Genomic DNA, 18,175 nt, shown 5'->3' with positions numbered 1-18,175 from the left:
GTGGGAGTCGTAGAAGGACCCTTTTTTTATAATTACTTAGAGGTTCACAGATAAATAGGCACGTTTCTGCAGCACGGACTGAAGGTGGGGCTGAGACAAGATGTGTTCTGGGCCCCGCAGAGCGGCTCCTGGGACCGCGGGGGGCGCAAGGGGCTGGGCTACAACCCGTCAGGGCGCTTGTTCCCTGGGGTGCCGGCATCCGGTGTGAGCCGGGTGGGGGTGAGGCCCAGGCGGGGTCCTCACGTGTGATGAGTACACGTGACCCTCAGGCTGCAGGACTGTGGCTACTCGGTCGGCCGTGTTTGGTGCTGCGGATTCCTAGTTGGAATGGAGGCTGTAGATTTCAGCCCTGTGGATCAGTGTTTCTCCCTCTGTCCCCTGGGTTCAGAATGAAGCCACAGCTCGTTCCCGCATCGCACGGACGCTGGGCCTCCGCAGGCCAGCCCATGGAGCCTGCATCCCCTCGGTGTACAAGCCTGCAGACCCCTCTCTGGGGCTGATGCGTGCAGACATCGGGGCAGCCTCCCTCTCCCTGTTTGGAGACCCTTATGAGCTGGACCCCTTCGACAGGTGACTGCAGAGGGGGAGCTGGGGGGGCTCACTCTTTTCCTAGGCCCGTGGGCATGTCGCTCCTGGTGGAGGCATGGCTCACCCTCAGAATTCGCATTTGTGAAATTCCTGCTTCCGAGTTGTTCTCAGAATTCTGTACCTACTCGTCCCCTAACTTGGAGAAAGATCTAACTCACACGCCTGTCCCCCACCCCGTCCCCGCTCAGAGACTCGGGCAGCTGCTGACAGAAAACCGCTGCACGGGGCCTGGGTTCATTGTTGAGTCACGAGGGCTGCCGTGGGGGTAGTGCTGAGCCCACCTGTGCCACGCGCTGCTGAGAGGTTGGGGGGTGGCTCCCTGGGCCTCGATGTGCAGGGTCACCCCGTGCCCGTTGGCACGTGTCCTCCTCCAGCAGTGAAGAGGCATCTCCGAGCCCTGCTTCCCCTCTGAGCGTCAAGAGGAGGATCCTGTCCCGGTCAGCCCTGCGGTCGCACCAGCCTGTGGCCAGGCCCGTCTCCATGGGGCTCTCCAGGTGTGTCCTGGGGGACAGGATGGCCGGGGCGGTGGTGCGGGGTGGGTCCCCAGGCGTACAAGGACCGCAGGCTCCATGTTGGGCTGGCGCTCTGCCACCTGGCACCCACGGCCTCTCCTGTGGCCTGTCCTCTGGCTCTTGGTTGAGGAAGTGCTGCGGCCAGTCCCAAGCCAAGGGCACAGGGATGAGGTGACAACCCCAGAGGCTGCCTCCGTGTGCCTAGCCCTGCTGCAGAACCCACAGCAGGGAGGGGCCGGGCAGGGAGCCAAGCTTGTTCTCTGTTTGACCCTCCAAAAGAAAGACTTAACCAACTCTACCAGTCGGCGTTGCTCACGAGCTCCTGCCTGTCAGTGAGTGGAGCCGGGGCCAAAGCCTCGGACGACTCCACCCCCCCACCCCATCTTCCTTTAGTCCGAGCTGCCGGGTGGGTCTCACCCCTCCCCTCGGGAACACTGCCTGCTGCCTGGGTGTGGAGGCGCGTGGGCAGGAGGGCCATGGCCGCTGGGTCTGCCCTGCAGGGGGAGCGCTCCCGCCATGGCGCCCCAGCCGGAAGTGGATGCGGACCCCGGCCCTGACCTGCTGGGAAGCATCCTGTCGGGCCAGAGCTTCCTGATGATGAACGGCGCCGACATCGTCATCCACCGCGATGGCTCCCTCAGCGCCAAGAGGGCAGGTGAGGAGCCTCTGCGCACGGCCCGCCGTCCCCACCTCTGCGCGCCTGGAGATGGGGACACGCGTTCCTCCAGGGACAGTCGTGTGGTGTGACCCAGCGGTTCTAGGGTTTGCTTCCGAGTGTAGGTGAGGGTGCTGAGGGACTGAAGATGCCTGTCCCATCGCTTTCTGATAACACATCTGTTGGGGGAGTTACCAGGCAGCCCACAGGCCCTCCTTGCTGTCAGCAGCTGCCGTCTGTTCTCACAGCCCCAGGAACCAGCGTGGAGCCCTCTCCACGGATCTGGGCCCCAGCGGGATTCGGGCCTGGGGGGATCTGGCCATGGAGGGCAGGGTAGGCTGCATGGGCGTGGTCATTGGTAGACTGGGGTGCTACCCTGTTTTCAAGTGTCCATCACGGGCTCAGGCTCCTTCTGATCCACAGATAGCGTGAAGATAGTGTATGAAGCAGAAGGGGCTGGTGGGCAGCAGCAGAGCGAGCCTCCAGCCCCGTCCCTGTGCCCTGTAACCGTTGGGAGTGTTCTGAGGGTGTTCTGAGAAGGGTGGGGCTTTTTAAGGATGGGGGTGGGGACTGATGGCTGTTTGCCTTTTGTCTTTTAGCGCCAGTTTCTTTTCAGCGAAACTCAGTTGGTCCATCCAGAGGGGCAGAAGGCGCCAGGTCTGGGGCCTGCCTGCAGCCCAGAGAGACTCAGTCAGGAAGCGGGCCAGAGAGCTTGGGGTCCAGCTGTCCAGGCAGGGCTACCCCAGGCACACCCCCGGCCCCGCCCACCCCCGCCCATGTCCCTGCGCTCACGTTGGGGGCAGCTGTGAGACTGGACTCCTTGGTGACCCTTCAGTCAGGCCAGGCTCAGACCTTGTCCAGCGTGAGCGGACCCAGCTTAAAACAAAGTGACGGCCCCCGATTTAACGGCGACAGCAAGCACCCTCCGCCTCTTAGGTCTGCGGCATTGAAGACCTCGAATGGTAGCTCTAACTCGCCTTCCGAGAGCACGGTGCTGGGACAGGCCCCGAGACCAGCTCCCAGGAGGACGGACATCTCCGAGCTCCCCAGGATACCAAAGATCAGGAGAGACGACAGGCGGGTGGGCGAGGTCCCTGCCGGCGGGCAGAGAGTCGAGATTCCCAGCTCCTGCATCAGCCGGCTGACGGGCAGGGAGGGCCCCGGGCAGCCTGGCTGCGGCGCCAGGGCGGAGGGTGAGCCCAGCAGCAGGGGCGCTCAGGAGCCCAGCACGCGCTCGGGGGGCGGCCCCCAGCCCCCTGCCCCGCTGGGCCCCTCCCGGGGGAAGGGTGTCGGCTCCACCTTCGAGAGCTTCAGGATCAACATTCCTGGGAACACAGCCCATTCCGGCAGAGTCCTCAGCCCCGGCTTCTGCAACACGTTCCGGCCTGTGGACAGCAAGGTGCAGAGAAGAGAGAGCCCTGTGCCCCTCTTCTCCGTCAGGAAGACGAAGCAGCTCAAGAGCGAGATCTATGACCCCTTCAACCCCACGGGCTCTGACTCCAGCTCGGCCAGCAGCAGCCCTGAGCACCCGGGCTCTGGCCTCCTGCCCTCTGAGATCACGCGCACCATCTCCATTGACAGCCCCAAGGCCCCCGTGCTGCCGCCCGTGCGCTGCGTCACCTCCTACACGGTGCAGACCGGCATGGGGAAGGAGCCCGAGCCCCCCCAGGGGCCCTGCGGCCTGCCCGAGCTCCAGGGCGAGGAGGAGCCCGTGGCACAAGCACAGAGGCCGTCCCCGCCAGAGCCCTGGGGGGACGAGGACCCACCACCCCGCATCTCCTTCTTTGGCTCAGAGGGGCGGATGGTGACTTGTGTGACTGCGGTGGAGCCGGACGCCCCACCCAGTCCGGACGCCCTGCCCGCGACCACCCACAGGGTCGTGGAGCTGCGGTCCCCCACCCGTTCCCGCTCCAGGTCCAGCTCCCGCGGTGGGAAGAAAGCCCAGAGGCCGAGGGTCGCCACCAGGGAGCACCGGAGGGCCCGCTCAGGGTCCCGCTCGTCGCACTCGGGGGACAGGAGCTCGCGGTCTGCGTCGCCACCGGCAGGTGAGGACCAGGCCAAGAGGCACCGGCCCAAGGCCCGGGATCGGAGGTCTTCCAGCGACCGCTCCAGCAGCCGCGAGCGCACCAAGCGGAGGAAGGCCAAGGACAAGAGCAGGGAGAGAAGGAGGGGCTCCTGGGGCCGAGGCCGGCGGAGGTCCCGCTCCCGCTCCGGCAGTCCCGGCAGCTCCTCCCACGAGCATCGCGAGGGCAGGAGGAAGAAGAGGCGGAGGTCGGGGTCCCGGTCTCGGGGGAGGGAGTGCTCACCCCACAGCAGCCTGGAGAGAGCCCGGAGGCCCAGGCACCCCCGGGAGAGGAGGGAGCGGCCCGACAGGGAGAGTGCCGCGCGGCTCCGAGACAGGCGAGGCTCCTGGGAGAGGAGGCGGCGTAGGTCCAGGTCACCCAGCCCCGAGCACAGGCCCCGGGAGCACCGGCGGCCTCGGTCCCGTGAGAAGCGCCCACGGCCCCGCCCCCGCTCCCCGGAGAGGAAGTTGGCTCCGAAAGAGGCTTCTCCGGCACCCCTTCCCCAGGGGGAGCCCAGGCCGGACAGGGAGCCCCCGGCCAGGCCCCTGGCCTTGGCAGGAACAGACGCCTTGCTGGAGGGGTCCGAGGCCGACAAGCCCCCCACAAAGGTCCCCCCAGTCCTGGAGGTGCCGGCCGAGTACCCCCCTGAGGATCTGGATTACGGTGACTCCGTGGAGGCGGGGCACCTCTTCGAGGACTTTTCGAACGAAGCCATCTTCATGCAGCTTGATGACATGAGCTCCCCGCCCTCCCCGGAGAGCACGGACTCCTCCCCAGAGCGAGGCCTCTTGCCCAAGCCCACTGGGCCCCCGGCTGGCCAGCAGCATGACGCTGGCCTGGCCGTGGCCATCATCCGCAGGGAGGTGTCTCGGATCCACGGTGAAGATGTGGTGCAGCCCCTCCCCAGGATGGAGGGCCCTCGAGAGGAGCACTTGCTCCAGCAGGACGCGGCCGAGGCAGCCACAGCTCCCTGCGCTCTGGGAGGCCAAGCCATGGGCGGGGCGCCTGCGGGGAAGGAGGAGGGTCCCTCTCAGAACCCCCTGCTGCGGGTTAAGGCGCTGGTGAAGAGAGTCACCTGGGACCTCCAGGAGGTGGAGAGCGGTGCCCCGGCTGAGGACAGAGGCCTGCGTGAGTAGGCGCTTGGGCGGGGTGGGGCAATGGGGTGGGATACGAGGATGGCTCAGAGCGACCACCACGGAGTCTTCTCCCTGGATGGCTCACGGGCCTCCTTGGTCATGCAGGGAGATGGCCACGGCCTGACCTGTGGTCCTTGCTGCTGGGATGCTTTTCTGGAATTTTCCAGCCAGGAAACAGCCTTCTGGCGTGGCCACAGAGCACCCACCCCCCTGTGTTGGCCCTCAGGGACGCCGCTTCACAGGCCGCAGAAGCCCCGGGAAACCGAGGACGCGGGCCCCGTGGCTGCGTTCCAGCAGGCTCCCTTCTCTGAGCCCCCTCCCCCTGGTTATGTGCTTCCAGAGCCTGGCTTTCCTGATGCTGACCCTTCTCAGGTGGGCGCCTGGCCTGCGGGGATGTGGCGTTGGGCTCAGGCCACTCAAGCTGGGCCGGGTTGGGGCTGAGGGCCTCATGCACCAGCCCCTTTCTGCCGGGGCTTTTAGTGGTTCGGGAGTGGGGTTTGGGAGCACGTTGCCTTGGGCACTGGGGCACCGAGCTCTGCAGGGGCTAAGCGGGCTGTGCTCTCGCCCAGGTACAGAGCCTGAACCTGCCCCCCACCCCGGCTCTGCCTTCGAGTGTCCCACCATACGCACCTGTCAGCCAGCCCGCGGTCCAGTTCCTCTTGCAGGGGAGCCTGCCCCTGATGGGCTGCGGGGTGGCCCAGAGCCCGGCCCCGGTGCCCACCGTCCTGACTGCAGCCTCAGAGCCGGCTGGTCATGCTGCCACTGTGACCACCGCCGCTGCCAACAGCTCCGAGGAGAGAACAGCTGCTCCCAGGCCAGCCTCGGAGAAGACCAAGAACGAGGAGGTGAGTCGCGCCCCTCCTTCCTCCAGGGACTGGCGCAGGTGGGTGGGAAGCCCGGGGCCAGTGGTCTCACAAGTGTCCTCCCCCCAGTACATGAAGAAGCTGCACGTGCAGGAGCGGGCTGTGGAGGAGGTGAAGCTGGCCATCAAGCCCTTCTACCAGAAGAGGGAGGTGACAAAGGACGAGTACAAGGACATTCTGCGCAAGGCCGTGCAGAAGGTGGGTGTGGGGTCCGTGAGCCCAGAGAGAGGGGCTCCGGCCCCAGGGTCGCTCGGCCACATCCTGGGCGCAGCTTCAGGCCAGTTGTAGCCACGCCTCATTGATGCTTCGGGGGTATAAAATGCTGGTGTTTGTGAGGGGCTTACGACTGTGTCCTCGTGACTTTAGTTAAAGAGGCTAAATGACACAAGATGTTTAACCCAGCTCATGGGTAGGAAGTGAGACCCTGAGAGATGGACATGAGAGATGGACATGCCAGCTGATCTCAGTGGGACCCTCAGCAGCCCTTGAGGGGGGCAGAGCAGGCAGGCGCACGTCAGGCCGCCTGCTGTCCCTCATGGCGTGCTCCCCAGCGCTCCATCCCCATGATCCCTGACCACGCGGGTTTGCAGGGACATCCGGGTAACTGTGCCCCACTCCCCCAGATCTGCCACAGCAAGAGTGGGGAGATCAACCCCGTGAAGGTGGGCAACCTGGTGAAGGCCTATGTGGACAAGTACAGGCATATGCGCAGACACCGGCGGGCCGAGGCCGGTGAGGAGCCGCCTGCCCAGGGTGCCGAGGGCTGAGGCTTGCCCGGGGCCCTTCTGGCTGGAGTAGCCGAAGCAGAAAACTCCGGGCCACTCGCCCTCCCGTTTCCAGGGTTCCTGTGATCGCACGTGGTCTGTGCACCTGTCTTGCTCACAGTTTAAAACTGGACTTTTATATATATTATAGACACACACTGTTCCCATTGTGTTCTAATTTATCAAAAACGGATTATCTTTAGAAATGTCTTGATTGGCTCAGTACTTGAAAGGCGAAGCCTTCGGTGATGAGAAACCAAAGGCGGGCGGGTGGGTGGCGCTTCTCCCACGGGCAACCATCTGGTCCCAGGATTCCCTCGTCTGCTCGTTGTGTTTTATAAGTAATCGCTCGGGTTTTCACTTAGGTCCGCCACCTCCCAGGCACAGCAGTGTTGGCGGGTCTCGAAGGCCAGGGCGCAGCACAGATGGGGAGCCCTGTTCACGGCAGAGGGGCCCCAGGTGCTGCCCCCTCTGGGGAACACGTGTCCTGAGGGGCCCTTGCGCTCTTGGAGCAGTTTGTTGGCTCTAAAGCACGCCCTGAGTTTTTTCACTGTGAAGTCAGGAGAACGGGTGTGCACAGGAGGCCAACGTGGGCGGGGCAGGGGGCTCCCTTCCTGGGCCCACAGGTCACGGGCTTCCCGTGAAGTGGGGTGAACCTCGCATCCACAGTGCCCCTCCCAAGCCTCAGTCTCAAGCCTGCCCCTGGTCAGGACACCAGCACTGGTTCTTGGGATCTTTTTATTAGATTGGGAGGGGTTGGGGACCCAGCCTAGCCGGGCTGCTCCGCCTCCATCAGGAAGTGCTCCAGGAAGTGCTCCAGGTCATCATAGAGGCTGTTGGAGCTGGACAGGCAGAGGCTGAGGCTGCCGCTGTCCAGAGAGGACGCGCCTTCGCGCTGCACGCCTTCCAGGTATGCCCGGCACAGCCATGGCTCCAACTGTGGGGAGGGCGCGGTCAGGTGGGGGGAGGGCTGTGTGCAGCCTCCCTCCCTCCCCCCACCCCCACCCCAGGGACCCTCCACCTCACCTTCACCAGGACCAGGCTCTTCTCCTTGGGCCTTCCCACTGACAGGTCCTGCCCAAAGCCCAGATAGATGGTGTAGTGAGGGGAGCCCCGGCGCCGGCAGGCCTCAAACTCCCCCAGTTCTGCAGGACAGGGCTTTGGTGAGGGGGGGGTGGGGGGAGGCGGGGAGGCCCTCAGCCCCAGGGCAGGTGCATCACTGACCTTGGAAGAAGGTGCTGAAGTCAAAGATGGGGGTGTCGCAGTTCCGGGGCAGCAGGCGGGCGGGGGTGGAGGAGCTGGCCGAGCCCAGGGGCCCTCCCACCTCCCAATAGACCTTACACTTGCCCAGGCGCCGGGCCCACAGCCTGAGACCCCGGAGTTCCAGCTGTAGGCCGGGGGCTACGTGCTGCAGCAGCTTCTCTGTGTAGTGGAGCTGCTTCTGGTCGGGCAGCTCGGCGGGGCTAGGAAAGGCTACTCGCTGGTGCTCTGAAGCCCCACCACCTACATCGGGGGGGCCATACAGGAGCACACAGCTCGGGCGCCCCACCACCTCCCGCAGCACTGTTCGGCCCTTGTACGTGATGGTCAAGTCCAGGGCCCCCAAGCTGGGCAGTGTGTGCAGACCGAGCTGTGAGCAGGTGGGACCAGCCACGTGTAGATGCCCTGCCATCAGGGTGCAGGCACTGGGGGAGGCTGTGGTGCGGGGCTCCGCCTCTCGCGGCTGCCAGGGGGCTGGGGGTGGGCCTGTGTCTGGAGAGGAAGGCAGGCCTGAGCTGGCACCCGAGCCGCCAGCTCCTCCCATTTCCTTCCACATGTCCCCTAGCTCCTGTCACCTGGGCCTGGGGCACCACATTTACTGTGGCGGGCACAACTCCCAAGCAGGGAGCTCTGGACCTGAGGAGGCTCAGCTGTGCCCAGCAGGGATGGTGGCCCACCTCTGGCCAGCACCGTCCCTGCTGGGCACCCCCCTCCCCCGAGCCCTCTCTCCCCGGAGACTCTGCTGTCCTGCCTGTTCCTCCCCTTGGCACACAGAATTCTGCAGGGCAGAGCATCCCCCTCCAACAGCCCCTCACCAGGAGCCCCAGGGGCTATCGGCTCCACCCCACACGCAGCTTTCAGCACATGGTCCTCCAGGCAGCTCTGCTGCAGAGCCTGGATCAATAGGTCCCCAGCATCTCCAGCTGGGCTTGGGGCACAGGGCTCAGGGCTCAGCCCGGCCAGCCCATGCCCCAGCCTCTCGCCAGCATCTGCTGCCAGGTATGGCCCCAGAAGCCCATCCTGCAGGAGAGGACAGACAGTCCCAGCATAACTCAGCAGCTCCCCAGCCCAGTGAGAGGGGGCAGCCCCAAGGTGGAATCCAAGAGGGCAGTGACCTTACCCTTGTAGGTGGGGCATCTTCAAGGGCCTTGTCCTCCCCCTGGCTAATAATGCTTGGGCTTTCTGAGGGAGAATTAGGGTTGGGGGAACACTGGATTTGTGACTCTGGAGTGGGACACCTAGGTGTGAATCCCTGGGCAGCTCCTCAAAGCTCAACCGCACTTCTCCTTCACTGATCCCAACAGGCCCATGAGCTTCCTCCCAGCAATCCCCAGTCCCCACTAGCCGCGCCACACGCCCTCACCCCGGCCCCGCCATCCCCCAGCAATCTGGCACCAGCCTCTCTCATGCCAGTTTTCTAAAACCGAAAATCCGACCCAGCGGCTGCTCCCAGGACAGAGCCAAGTCTCCCTGCCGGCAGCCCTGCCGTGGGCTCCTCACCTCCGCACGCCGGCCCGGGGGTGACCATGTACACCTTATGAGGGTCGGTAGGGTCCCCCGAGTTGTCTTGCAACATCACGAAGCGCCGCGTACAGTGCAGCGCGCAGCGGAAGTTGGTTTTCCAGGAAGCTCGGAGCGCACTCTCAGCGGTAGGCCGGGCACCTGCGCTGCTGCGGAGAGGCCACCTGCCGCGGGCCACAGCCCAGGCCTGGGGAGAGAGACTGAGTGGATTACGCGGACCGGAAACTCGGGCCTGGGCCTGGACCGGCCCTCCCCCGCCCCGGGCGGGGCTGGGGTCCCACCTTGAAGATGCGCGAGTCGGCCTCTCCCAGGTCCTTCCGCGAAAAGTGCTTCCAGGGCACGCGGAAGCACGTTCGGGCCGCGTCCAGCCACCGTAGTCCCTCGTAGCGGCCGCTGCTGACCTCGCCCAGAAGCCAGTCTCCGAAGAGCACGCGCGGGGTCCCCCTGCGGGCGGAGCAGCCGGGCGTCAGGGCGCGCGCGGGCCACCGGGGGCGTGGGTGGGGTCGGCAGCGGGCAGCGCGGCGGGCTCACCCGTCGGGAGCCACGGCCATTGCTCCCTCCGCAAGGGCTGGGCGTAGAGAGAGCGGCGCGCCCTCCGCGGCGAGGGCTGGGGTCGCGGGGGCAGTCGGGGGATAGCGCAGGTGAGAGGAGGGTTCCGCGTGAGTCTCCGCAGGTAGTCCCGGGTGTTGGGGTCCCAAGTGTTGGGATCACAGATGGAAGTTGAGGACTTCTGGCCACGGTGTTGCCCAGGTGAGTCCTGGCCAAGGAGGCGATGGGTGTGGCTACAGATGCGGCGGGGCCTCGGGCACACGAGGGGCCACAGGTGTCGAGCCGGCGTCCGGGCTGGGCCCTGCGGGGGCGCGACGGGAACGGCCGTAGGAAAACGAAACCGCGCGCTGCGGGAAAACGAAACCTAACCCGCCCCACCCCGCGCGTCACCGCGATCTCCGCCTCCAGGTCCCCCAGTTCCGGACCCGTGCCCCTCGCCGTCACCCGCTCTGCCCGCCCCCTCCTGGTCACTGCTCCGCGGAGCGAACCTGGGGTCCGACGCGGCCGTCGCTGCCTTTCTCGCTCCGCGTGGGTTGGGAGTCCCGAGTACCTGGTAGTGGCACCGCCGGCGCGGGAAATTTCGGCTCCGCTGGGGCTCCGGAGCAAGCGCTTTTATGGTGGCGGGGGCCGGAGGCGGGGCCGGGGCCGGGGAAGTCACGTGCTCCCGCGGGCGGGGGCGGCCCTGGGGTCCTGGCTGCCGCAGGGCACAGCCCCTTCGGAGTCCAGCCGCTGCCCTCCCTCACCCAGCGCTGCGGGGGGCTGGGGCGCCAGCAACCAACGTGGTGGGAGAAGCAGTGGGATAAGCTGGGGACCCCGGGATCGGAAATAAAACCAGTCAGGTTCCTGAGCGGACGAGCGGGTGAGGGGGGTGCGTGGGAGGAGATGCAGCTGTGCTCTTTGGGTTCTTACCAGTGACAGTTGTCCAGGCAAGAATACTCAAATACTATCGAGATTAAAATACTTGGAAAGGAATCGGAAATGCCTTTTCGTGAGGAAGAAACGCCAGTGATGCATAAGGGACAGTGGCGGTGGTCGGGGCTGAAGTCCTGACTGAGGGTCGCCCCTGAGGAAGCCAGTGGAGGAGGCTCGGTCCCCAGCTCCGTGGCTCTGGGTCGCGTCCACAGCCTCTGTCCTGTGCACCCACTGGCCCCACCTGCTGCCCGGGGCCCAGGGCCTGCAGGCCACTGTCACACTGGGCCAAACCACCCGCCTCCACCCCGCACCGCCCGTCACAGCCCAGCCACCTGGACCACGTGCCTCCGAGGGCACCCCAGCGTGTTTACTGCCCTCACTGTAGCCCACAGACGCAGAAGTGTGAGCCCCTGGAAGGTCCCCGGGCCCATGCTCTCCCAAATGAGTGTCCTCAGGTGGCTCCTCTGCCTCCCCCAGGGGAAGAATCTCTGTGTTGGGTCAGCTGTGGTTAGACAAGGAGAGGAACTTCCTGGCCACCAGCTGGCACCGAGCCTGGGAAGCCCCGCGGGCGCAGCAGGTGGTTTACGGGAAACGGCACCCAGTGCTCTGGGCAGGGAACGACCCCGCCCACCCCTCTCCGCCCCCACGGCGCCCCTGGCGGTCCCTCTGAGGAGGACTCAGTGCAGGGCGGGAGCAAATGGACCACGTCCTGACAGCCCCCACTGGCAGCCCCTCGGGGCAGACCCCACGCGTCCCAGCAGATCCGAAAATGTCACTTTATTCTGCGCAATGGAGTCGGGGGAGAGCCACCAAGCCGACTGCAGTGACCCAGACTCGCCGGGAGAGGAGGGGCGGCCACACTAGAGGTAGACGGAGTCGGAGCGAGGCGCGTCCTGGGCACCCCCGCGCAGGCCCGCCTCTGCGCCCTCGTCGCCGCTGCCCTCGCTGCCCTCGTCGCCAGCACCGTCCACTTCCGAGGCAGGCGTGTTGAGGACCACCACGTCGGCCTCGGCCCCGATGTCCTCGCCGAACCACACCGCCTTGTAGCCACCCTCAGGCCGCCGCTCCTTGGTCAGGATGGACCTCACAGCGGCCGGGCCGTCCCCATCCAGGGCCACCGTAGGGGACTCGGCGACTCGGCGGAGGGTCTCCGGGCTGGGGGACTTGGGTTCTGGGGGTGCAGGCTCTGGGGGAGCCGGCGGGACGGGACTGGATGAGGGGCTAGGAGCCGGCGCCCAGCTGGCCTCGTCGGCGTTGTTGAGGAAGGCCTGGTTGTCAAAGCCTTGGGGCTGGGGCTCCTGGGGGGCAGGCGGGAACCAGCAATCAACCAGACCAGGCCTGGGCTCAGACCACCCCTGTTCCCCCAGAGACAGGTGGCTAGACGCTCTGCCTCTCTCTGCCCTTCCCCCCATCTGTGGGCTATGGTGTGTATGCCCCGTCCCTCCTCACCTCTGCCCTGCATCTCCCGGATGGACTCCTGGCCTCCACGCTGCCTCTCTCTCCATCCTGCCGCTTCTCCACCGCCCCCCGTCCTCTCTCCTGTCCTTTCCCCCACCCCGAGGGCCTCACCAGCGCTTTGCCACAGCAGCACTTGAGTCGGTGGCCGTAGTGCTTGTGGACGAGGACTATGAGGGCGATGAGAGCCAGAAGGAGCAGCGCGCTCAGCACCCCGCCCAGCGCCGCCATATCCACCACCGAGAAGCGGCTTGCGTCTGAGCTGCCACCCACTGGCGGGCTGCTTCCTCCGGTCCCAGGCGTCCCTGCTGGCAACACCGCTGCCCGCTTGCTGTCCCACCGCAAGCACTCCCAGGCCAGCCTGGGGCAAGCTCGGGACACCCGAAGAGCAGGCTAGGCCTGGCCACCGGAGATGACGTTTGGAGGAGTGGGCGCCACGGACCCCCGCCAGGGAGCCCCGATAGGCCGGGCTACTGGGAGCGGGGAGGGGGTCAGTGCCCACCAGTTCCAGGTGGGTGGTAGGGGGCCAACGTGCCAGGCAGGGAGCCGAGGGTAGCACGGGGCCCGTGGGCTGAATGGCCCTGGGAATTGGGGGGGTCACTGGATCCTAAGTCTGGCCTCTGCCCCACCCTCCACACATCTTCCCTAGCTTACCTCCTGGGGCCCCCCAGGACCTGTCTCTTTGCCAGACCCCCCCTTGGGGTTTCGTGGTCCCCATGGTCGTGCTGGGCCGACCTGGGGTGGACCCTACCGCACAGCGACCGCCCAGAGTCCTGAGTCAGAGAGCATGAAGGTAACTAGGGTAAATGGTGGTGCTACCTGTAGGCGGGGTGGTCCTGCTGGGTCCAGGGGACATTGGCAGAGAGGTTCCTGGCTTTGAGGTCTGTGCTGAGCCCCCACTGGGTGAGGCTGATGGCGAGGAGGGGCTGGTTCCCGCACTGGGGGGCCCCCCAGGCGTGGAGGAGGCCGGAGGCCTCAGAGTTGTGCCTGAGGAGGGGCGCGGGCTGCTGTCGCCCCCAGAGCTGGTCGTGGAGGACCCCCAAGAGGGCTCAGGGGGCCGAGGGGCTTCCGACGTGGTGCCGCTGGAGGCTCTGGTTGTTCCTGCTGTCTCTGGGGACGGGGGGGGGCCTGGGGCCAGGGCCAGGGCTCAGGCTCGCCACTCCTCCTAGCAAGAAGCCCTCCCCGAGCCGACCCGGGGTCCCTGGGAGGCTCACCTGTGGGGGCGGGTTCCTGTTCTGAGACTTGAACCTCCACGACCGTGGTCGCTGTGCCTGAGGTCACCGTGTTCCTGGCCTCAACCTGGGCAGGAAGGGGGCTTGTCCCTCCTGGGCTCCAGCTTGACCCCTGGCCCTCGGAGATGCTGCCCGCCTCTCACCTCTGCGTAGAAGACCCCGGCGTGCACCAGCGAAGCGTCAGTCAGCATGGCCTCCCCGTCCATCCGGAAGTTAGAGTTGTTGGTGACCCGATACGTGATGGCCGAGTTGAGGTCCTGGACGTGGCCCCAGTGAGTCCTGAGCCCAGGCTGCTCCCCAGACCGCTCCAACCCCCCCACGGCAGGAGGCCGGGCAGACCCAGGGACCAGGCGGTGCCTACTGGGAACTCAGGATCCTGGGCCCGGATCCTCAGAGCCTGGGAGGGGGCAGCTGCATCCTTGATGGCCACGCCTACCCCAGAGCCGAGCGCCACGGTGCCGCGGTACAGGCTCTGGGGGAAGCGGGGCGGGCTCCCGCTGGCGGCCTGGGCCTCCACCGTGACCTGGGTCACCGAGTACCTGGCGTGATCCGCCTGCTCGCCCTGGGGGTTGGAGAGGCCGCAGTGACCAGCAGGTCCTTGAAGGGTGAGCCCTGTAGCCAGGGGCCCAGGAAGGGCCCGTGGAGACCTGGCCCTGTGCGGGCACCCACCTTGACCAGCAGAAGGAAGGTCTTGGGGCTGGGGATGCTCTTGGTCATGGTGAGGTTGCCTGTGTTGGCATCAATGGAGAACGAGCCATCCTCGTTTCCTGGGAGGACGGCAGGACGGTTTGGCCGCAGTCCCCTCTGGAGGCCTGAGGTCCCAGTGTCACAGCTGGTTCTGCCCATGTGGGGACGGGGTCAGGGTGTTGCATGGAGAGAGAAGTTGGGGGCTGGTGCCCACTCACCCCTGATGATGCTGTACACAATGGGCTGATGGATGCCCCGGTCCCCGTCCACGGCGTAGATGGGTCCAGGATGCAGGATGAGGGGTCCTGACTGCGGGAACAGGGAGGGGAGGGTACGCTGTGGAGCTGGTGCCCCTCCCGCTCCCCTCAAGGAGATCTGGAGTAGCCCCAGGGGGCAGTCAGGGACCCAGGTCGGTCCCTGGGGTCCCTCACTGGGTCCCAGGGGCCTGGCTGGCTCTGCCCTGAGGACAGCTGGACCCTGTTTCCTCATTTGAATTTCAGAGGCCCTGTGTCCCACTTGCCACCATGGGGTGGGGCAAGATTGGTTTACGAAAAATCGTTCACATTTGCTTGAAAATCACAACCCACTCTGACCCCGTGGCAGCCAGGCCCGTGCTCATGCTGCCCTGGTCCTCCACGGCCCCCGTACCAGTGTGTGGCCTGTGGGCACAGCCCCGTGGTACTGGGCTTCGACGCAGACAAAACCGTCAGAGTATGTGCAGGGCAGGAACCAGGGGGCCCGCAGGTCGGCGGGCCGCACCTCCAGGACCAAGGTGGCTGTGGCCGTGTGGCTGGGCTCCACGTTCTCCTCTCGCGTGTCCTGCAGCACCGCAGCCCTGCCGTCAGGCCTGGGGGCCTGTGGCTGGAGCGGCTCGGGTGGGGCCGTGGGCGTCCGGGATGAGGGCGGGAGTGGCCTGCTCACCCGGACCAGCAGTTGGAAGGTCATGTTCGGCCACCTGTCGAAGTCCAGTGACCGGTCCAGCCGCAGCTCTGGGCGGTTCACACCCACCAAAGAGAAGAAGCCGCTGGCACCCTAGGGAGGTGGGGGACTCAGCCTGGGACCCCGGGAGGACACGCAGAGGTGGGGATACCCAAAGGGGAGGGCTGGGGGCACTGACCGGGGTCACTTCCTGGAGGGTGTAGAACAGGACGTCATCTTTGTCGAGGTCCTGGGCCTTCAGCTCTGTCTCGGGGATGACGACGGCATTCACTTTAGTGTCCTGGGGTACGGAGGGGGGTCGGTCTGGCCACGCCCGTGTCCCCAGGGTGAGACCCCCAGCCACTAGCCCTCTGCCCCCCATCCCAGGTGCCAGATGCCCCAGATGGTGTGAACTGCTGCTCCCTTCCACTCACCTCTGGCACCCTTTGGACCTTGACTACAAAGGGGAACCTGGGCGGGTTGTCGTTGACATCCAGCACTGACACAAACACCCTCAGGCTGGTCACCTGGGGGAGGGAGGAGGGTCCCCGGCCCAGCGGCGTGAGCTCATTCTAGGCGCTGGGGTACAGTTCCCAAGACAGCTCTCTGCCTGGGGCTCCCGCTCCAGCAGGCGTTACGGACAAGGAACAGAAAGCAATTTTTTTAAAGCACAGAAGGTGCGAATGCCCTGGAGAAAAATAACGCAGGCACTGGGGGCGCAACCAGCAAGACCCCAAATGAGGAAAACGGCGAAACAATTGAATTTCTTCAAGCATCAGTCTCACGGAAAATCAGGACACCATGTGTTGAAAGAGACGTGAGAGAAGCATCAGCCAGCTGCACTGGGTGGACCTTGCTGGCAGGAGACTGTGAACGACCGCTCTGGAGCTGGTGGGGTGGGAGCTGGCGGGGTGTGGGCGTTGGGTGCCGCGCTGCTGAGGAGCCCCTGCCTTTTCCGGACGTGACAACGCTACCGCGTTAAGCAGAAGCGGCCTTGTCCGCTGGAGGCTCATCCTGAGGTATTTGTGGGTGGTGTGCTGTGACGTCGGGCGGGGGGCACCCACGGGGCTCAGGGAGACCACAGAGCTGACTGGTGCGAGGGGCCAGGGAGGCGGGCGCCTCTCCGAGGAGGTGACAGGGAGCAGCCGGGGTGGGGGGCTGGGGGCGCGGCGTGCCGCTGGGCCTTTATTCGCTTTATTTGGGAGGGCAGGGACCGCTGCTTGCTTTACCGGATAGGATCGTTCTCCTGCCATTCGGAGAGTGGACTGGGGTGGGCGGGGCCGAGAGGGGAACAGATGGACCAGCAGAAGATGCTGGTGTCAGGCCCAGTCAGCCGGCAGATTTGCTGGAGGACCGGCGTGGGGAGGGGGAAGTGAGGACTGAGCTGGCAGGACGAGGCGCCTTTGGGGGGGCCTTGGATCTCGGGGTGGGGGTGTCTGTGGGGTGTGATGTCCGTCCGGGGCCGGGTTTGTGAGTCTGCGGCTCGAGGCACAGTCTGGGCTGGGGGAAGTGTGGGCATTGCCGACACAGAGGTGACACTTGAAACACACCACTGGGTGAGGTCGCCAGGGAGTGACCGTGGGCCAGGCAGAGCAGGGCACAGAGGTCCAAGCCGGAGCCCTCTGACATCACAGGGAGGGTGGGGATGTGGGGATGCCGGAGGGGGTCTGAGGGGCAGACTCACCACAGTGTCATCCCTCTTGCACTCCAGGACTGCTTCCAGCATTGAGTTCTCCTGCGGGGGCGGGCAGGTGTGGGAATCACCTGGGCAGCTGGCCCAACCCCCGCCCCGTTCCACAGGTGAGGAGACAGAGGGCGAGAGCAGCAGGTGCTGGCCAAGGGTCCCTGTCACCCATGCTGAGTCCAGAGGGCGGCGGGGCCCAGGCAGCTTCGTCCCCCGAGGGCCCCACCCCCTCAGGGCCAAGCCTGGGGGCCCGAGAGGCCCCCTGGGCAAACTGAGACCCAAAGATCCCCAGAGAGCCCTTCTCTGGGGAAGAGTGTGGGTGGCCGCCTGGGGCCCATGGAGGGTCGGCCACCCCCGCTGACCCCATGGGCACAGCCAGCTCTGGGCCCGCCATCCACACCTCGTAGTCCGGGGTCACATTGAGAAACAGCTGAGTCCCCTGGATCCGAAATGCGAAGCGGGTGGGCGAGGGTCCGAGGGTCACCTGCTGGCCCTCAGGGACGGTGATGTTGAGGAGTAGCTGCCCGGGACTCGTGTTCTCACTGACTTCGAAGAAGTTCTTTTCCACAGAGCAGACTGGAAGTTGGAGAGGAAGGGTCGGTGCCTGCCAGGCCCCTGCCTGCCACCCCGCCCCTCTGCCACTGCCCCCAGTACCCTGGGCCTGGGCCACGGCCACGAGCAGAGGAAGCAGTAGGGCCCAAGTCACCATCTCGGCAGGCGGGCGGCCCCGGGGGAGGCTGTGGGCCCGTCTGGCGTCTGGGACCCTCTGAGCGGCTGTGCTGCTGGCGCAGTGTCTGCCGGGGCGACCTTCGCCCCTGCCAGGCGCCGCCCCACTTTATGACCCTTTACAACGACTGCCGCCAACCAACCGCAGGACTGGCCTCCACCAAGGGGGCCCCCGCCGGCCGCCGGCCAGGCCTCGCCGGCTGCCAGGAGGGGCAGACCAGGTGGTTACCCGGCCGGAACCGGGCCACATGCAGGGGCTGACGGGGGCTCAACCCACGGACCCCAAGACAGAGGAACCCAGAGCTGGTGGGCGGGCACTGGGGGCCTGGGCGGGCTGGGGCTGGGGTGGGCCTCTGTGTTTGCTGTACTTGCCCCCCAACCCGGGATGGCCCTGTGCTGGGCCCCTCTGCCAGAACCCTCGTGGGCACAGCTCCTAAGGCGGCCCGGGAGGTTCAGGCTCAGGCCGCAGGTGTTCCCTCCGGGCCCACCTCCTATCCCCAAGTTTAGGGGACAGGTCTGGAGGGGAAAGGTTATATGCGTCCTAGGGACTCCCCTGCCTGTCCCAGAAACAAGCCAGCTTCTTCCAGGGGGCTGGGCGGGGTCACAGTGACAAGGATGGCAGTGCTTCGGGGCAGCTGGCAGCTGGGGGG

At 66.0% G+C, this 18,175-nt stretch overlaps 3 protein-coding genes across 9 annotated transcripts in view; 1 reads left to right on the top strand and 2 right to left on the bottom strand.

Annotated features, from left to right (window-relative positions):
• The window catches only part of PHRF1 (PHD and ring finger domains 1), a 28,253-nt gene extending 21,467 nt beyond the window's left edge, over nucleotides 1-6,786 (top strand). For 4 of the 6 annotated variants that reach the window (XM_060019583.1, XM_060019582.1, XM_060019586.1 and 1 more), the window contains 8 exons: nucleotides 389-570; nucleotides 963-1,082; nucleotides 1,601-1,755; nucleotides 2,355-4,946; nucleotides 5,181-5,326; nucleotides 5,524-5,799; nucleotides 5,887-6,015; nucleotides 6,441-6,786. In XM_060019583.1, the coding sequence (XP_059875566.1) occupies nucleotides 389-570; nucleotides 963-1,082; nucleotides 1,601-1,755; nucleotides 2,355-4,946; nucleotides 5,181-5,326; nucleotides 5,524-5,799; nucleotides 5,887-6,015; nucleotides 6,441-6,584 (3,744 nt within the window). In that variant the 3' untranslated portion in view covers nucleotides 6,585-6,786. The remainder of the gene's footprint in view (nucleotides 1-388; nucleotides 571-962; nucleotides 1,083-1,600; nucleotides 1,756-2,354; nucleotides 4,947-5,180; nucleotides 5,327-5,523; nucleotides 5,800-5,886; nucleotides 6,016-6,440) is intronic. The other 2 variants (XM_060019585.1, XM_060019584.1) reach the window with 2 other exon arrangements.
• A 261-nt stretch (nucleotides 6,787-7,047) lies between these two features.
• Nucleotides 7,048-10,806, bottom strand: IRF7 (interferon regulatory factor 7). 2 transcript variants are annotated; one of them, XM_060019589.1, is made up of 9 exons: nucleotides 10,400-10,806; nucleotides 9,894-10,212; nucleotides 9,644-9,806; nucleotides 9,342-9,562; nucleotides 8,962-9,023; nucleotides 8,657-8,861; nucleotides 7,806-8,333; nucleotides 7,608-7,726; nucleotides 7,048-7,518 (listed from the first exon to the last, which is right to left on the bottom strand). In XM_060019589.1, the coding sequence occupies exons 4-9, from the start codon at nucleotides 9,415-9,417 to the stop codon at nucleotides 7,351-7,353; spliced, it is 1,158 nt and encodes a 385-aa protein (XP_059875572.1). In that variant the 5' UTR covers nucleotides 9,418-9,562; nucleotides 9,644-9,806; nucleotides 9,894-10,212; nucleotides 10,400-10,806; the 3' UTR covers nucleotides 7,048-7,350. The 2 variants fall into 2 exon arrangements, with proteins under 2 accessions (XP_059875572.1, XP_059875573.1); XM_060019590.1 differs by lacking the exon at nucleotides 10,400-10,806 and having other exon boundaries at nucleotides 9,342-9,549; nucleotides 9,894-10,054.
• Nucleotides 10,807-11,683: 877 nt separating this feature from the next.
• Nucleotides 11,684-17,508, bottom strand: CDHR5 (cadherin related family member 5). Its single transcript, XM_060019745.1, has 15 exons — nucleotides 17,454-17,508; nucleotides 17,200-17,375; nucleotides 16,800-16,850; nucleotides 15,550-15,642; nucleotides 15,315-15,416; nucleotides 15,119-15,229; nucleotides 14,846-15,016; nucleotides 14,416-14,506; nucleotides 14,180-14,277; nucleotides 13,872-14,072; nucleotides 13,654-13,767; nucleotides 13,493-13,577; nucleotides 13,098-13,406; nucleotides 12,393-12,649; nucleotides 11,684-12,121 (listed from the first exon to the last, which is right to left on the bottom strand). Exons 1-15 carry the CDS (start codon nucleotides 17,506-17,508, stop codon nucleotides 11,684-11,686), a joined length of 2,352 nt encoding a protein of 783 aa, XP_059875728.1.
• Nucleotides 17,509-18,175: the final 667 nt, after the last annotated feature.

This window comes from Delphinus delphis, chromosome 8 (genome assembly GCF_949987515.2).
Source record: "Delphinus delphis chromosome 8, mDelDel1.2, whole genome shotgun sequence".
Classification (NCBI taxonomy): Eukaryota; Metazoa; Chordata; class Mammalia; order Artiodactyla; family Delphinidae; genus Delphinus; species Delphinus delphis.
This window is presented reverse-complemented; position numbering and strand designations above follow the sequence as displayed.

What these genes read in the sequence shown, in the direction of transcription:
- CDHR5 (XM_060019745.1), bottom strand. Translation starts at nt 17,508, where the DNA reads ATGGTGACTTGGGCCCTACTGCTTCCTCTGCTCGTGGCCGTGGCCCAG. An exon ending in GGCCGTGGCCCAGGCCCAGG is followed by an intron (nt 17,376 to 17,453) that starts GTACTGGGGGCA and finishes TCCAACTTCCAG; the next exon opens with TCTGCTCTGTGGAAAAGAAC. An exon ending in CCTTCCAACTGCTGGTCCGG is followed by an intron (nt 15,017 to 15,118) that starts GTGAGCAGGCCA and finishes GCGGTGCTGCAG; the next exon opens with GACACGCGAGAGGAGAACGT.
- IRF7 (XM_060019590.1), bottom strand. Translation starts at nt 9,913, where the DNA reads ATGGCCGTGGCTCCCGACGG. An exon ending in ATGGCCGTGGCTCCCGACGG is followed by an intron (nt 9,807 to 9,893) that starts GTGAGCCCGCCG and finishes CTCCGCCCGCAG; the next exon opens with GGGGACCCCGCGCGTGCTCT. An exon ending in AGAGCCTGGTCCTGGTGAAG is followed by an intron (nt 7,519 to 7,607) that starts GTGAGGTGGAGG and finishes CCCTCCCCACAG; the next exon opens with TTGGAGCCATGGCTGTGCCG.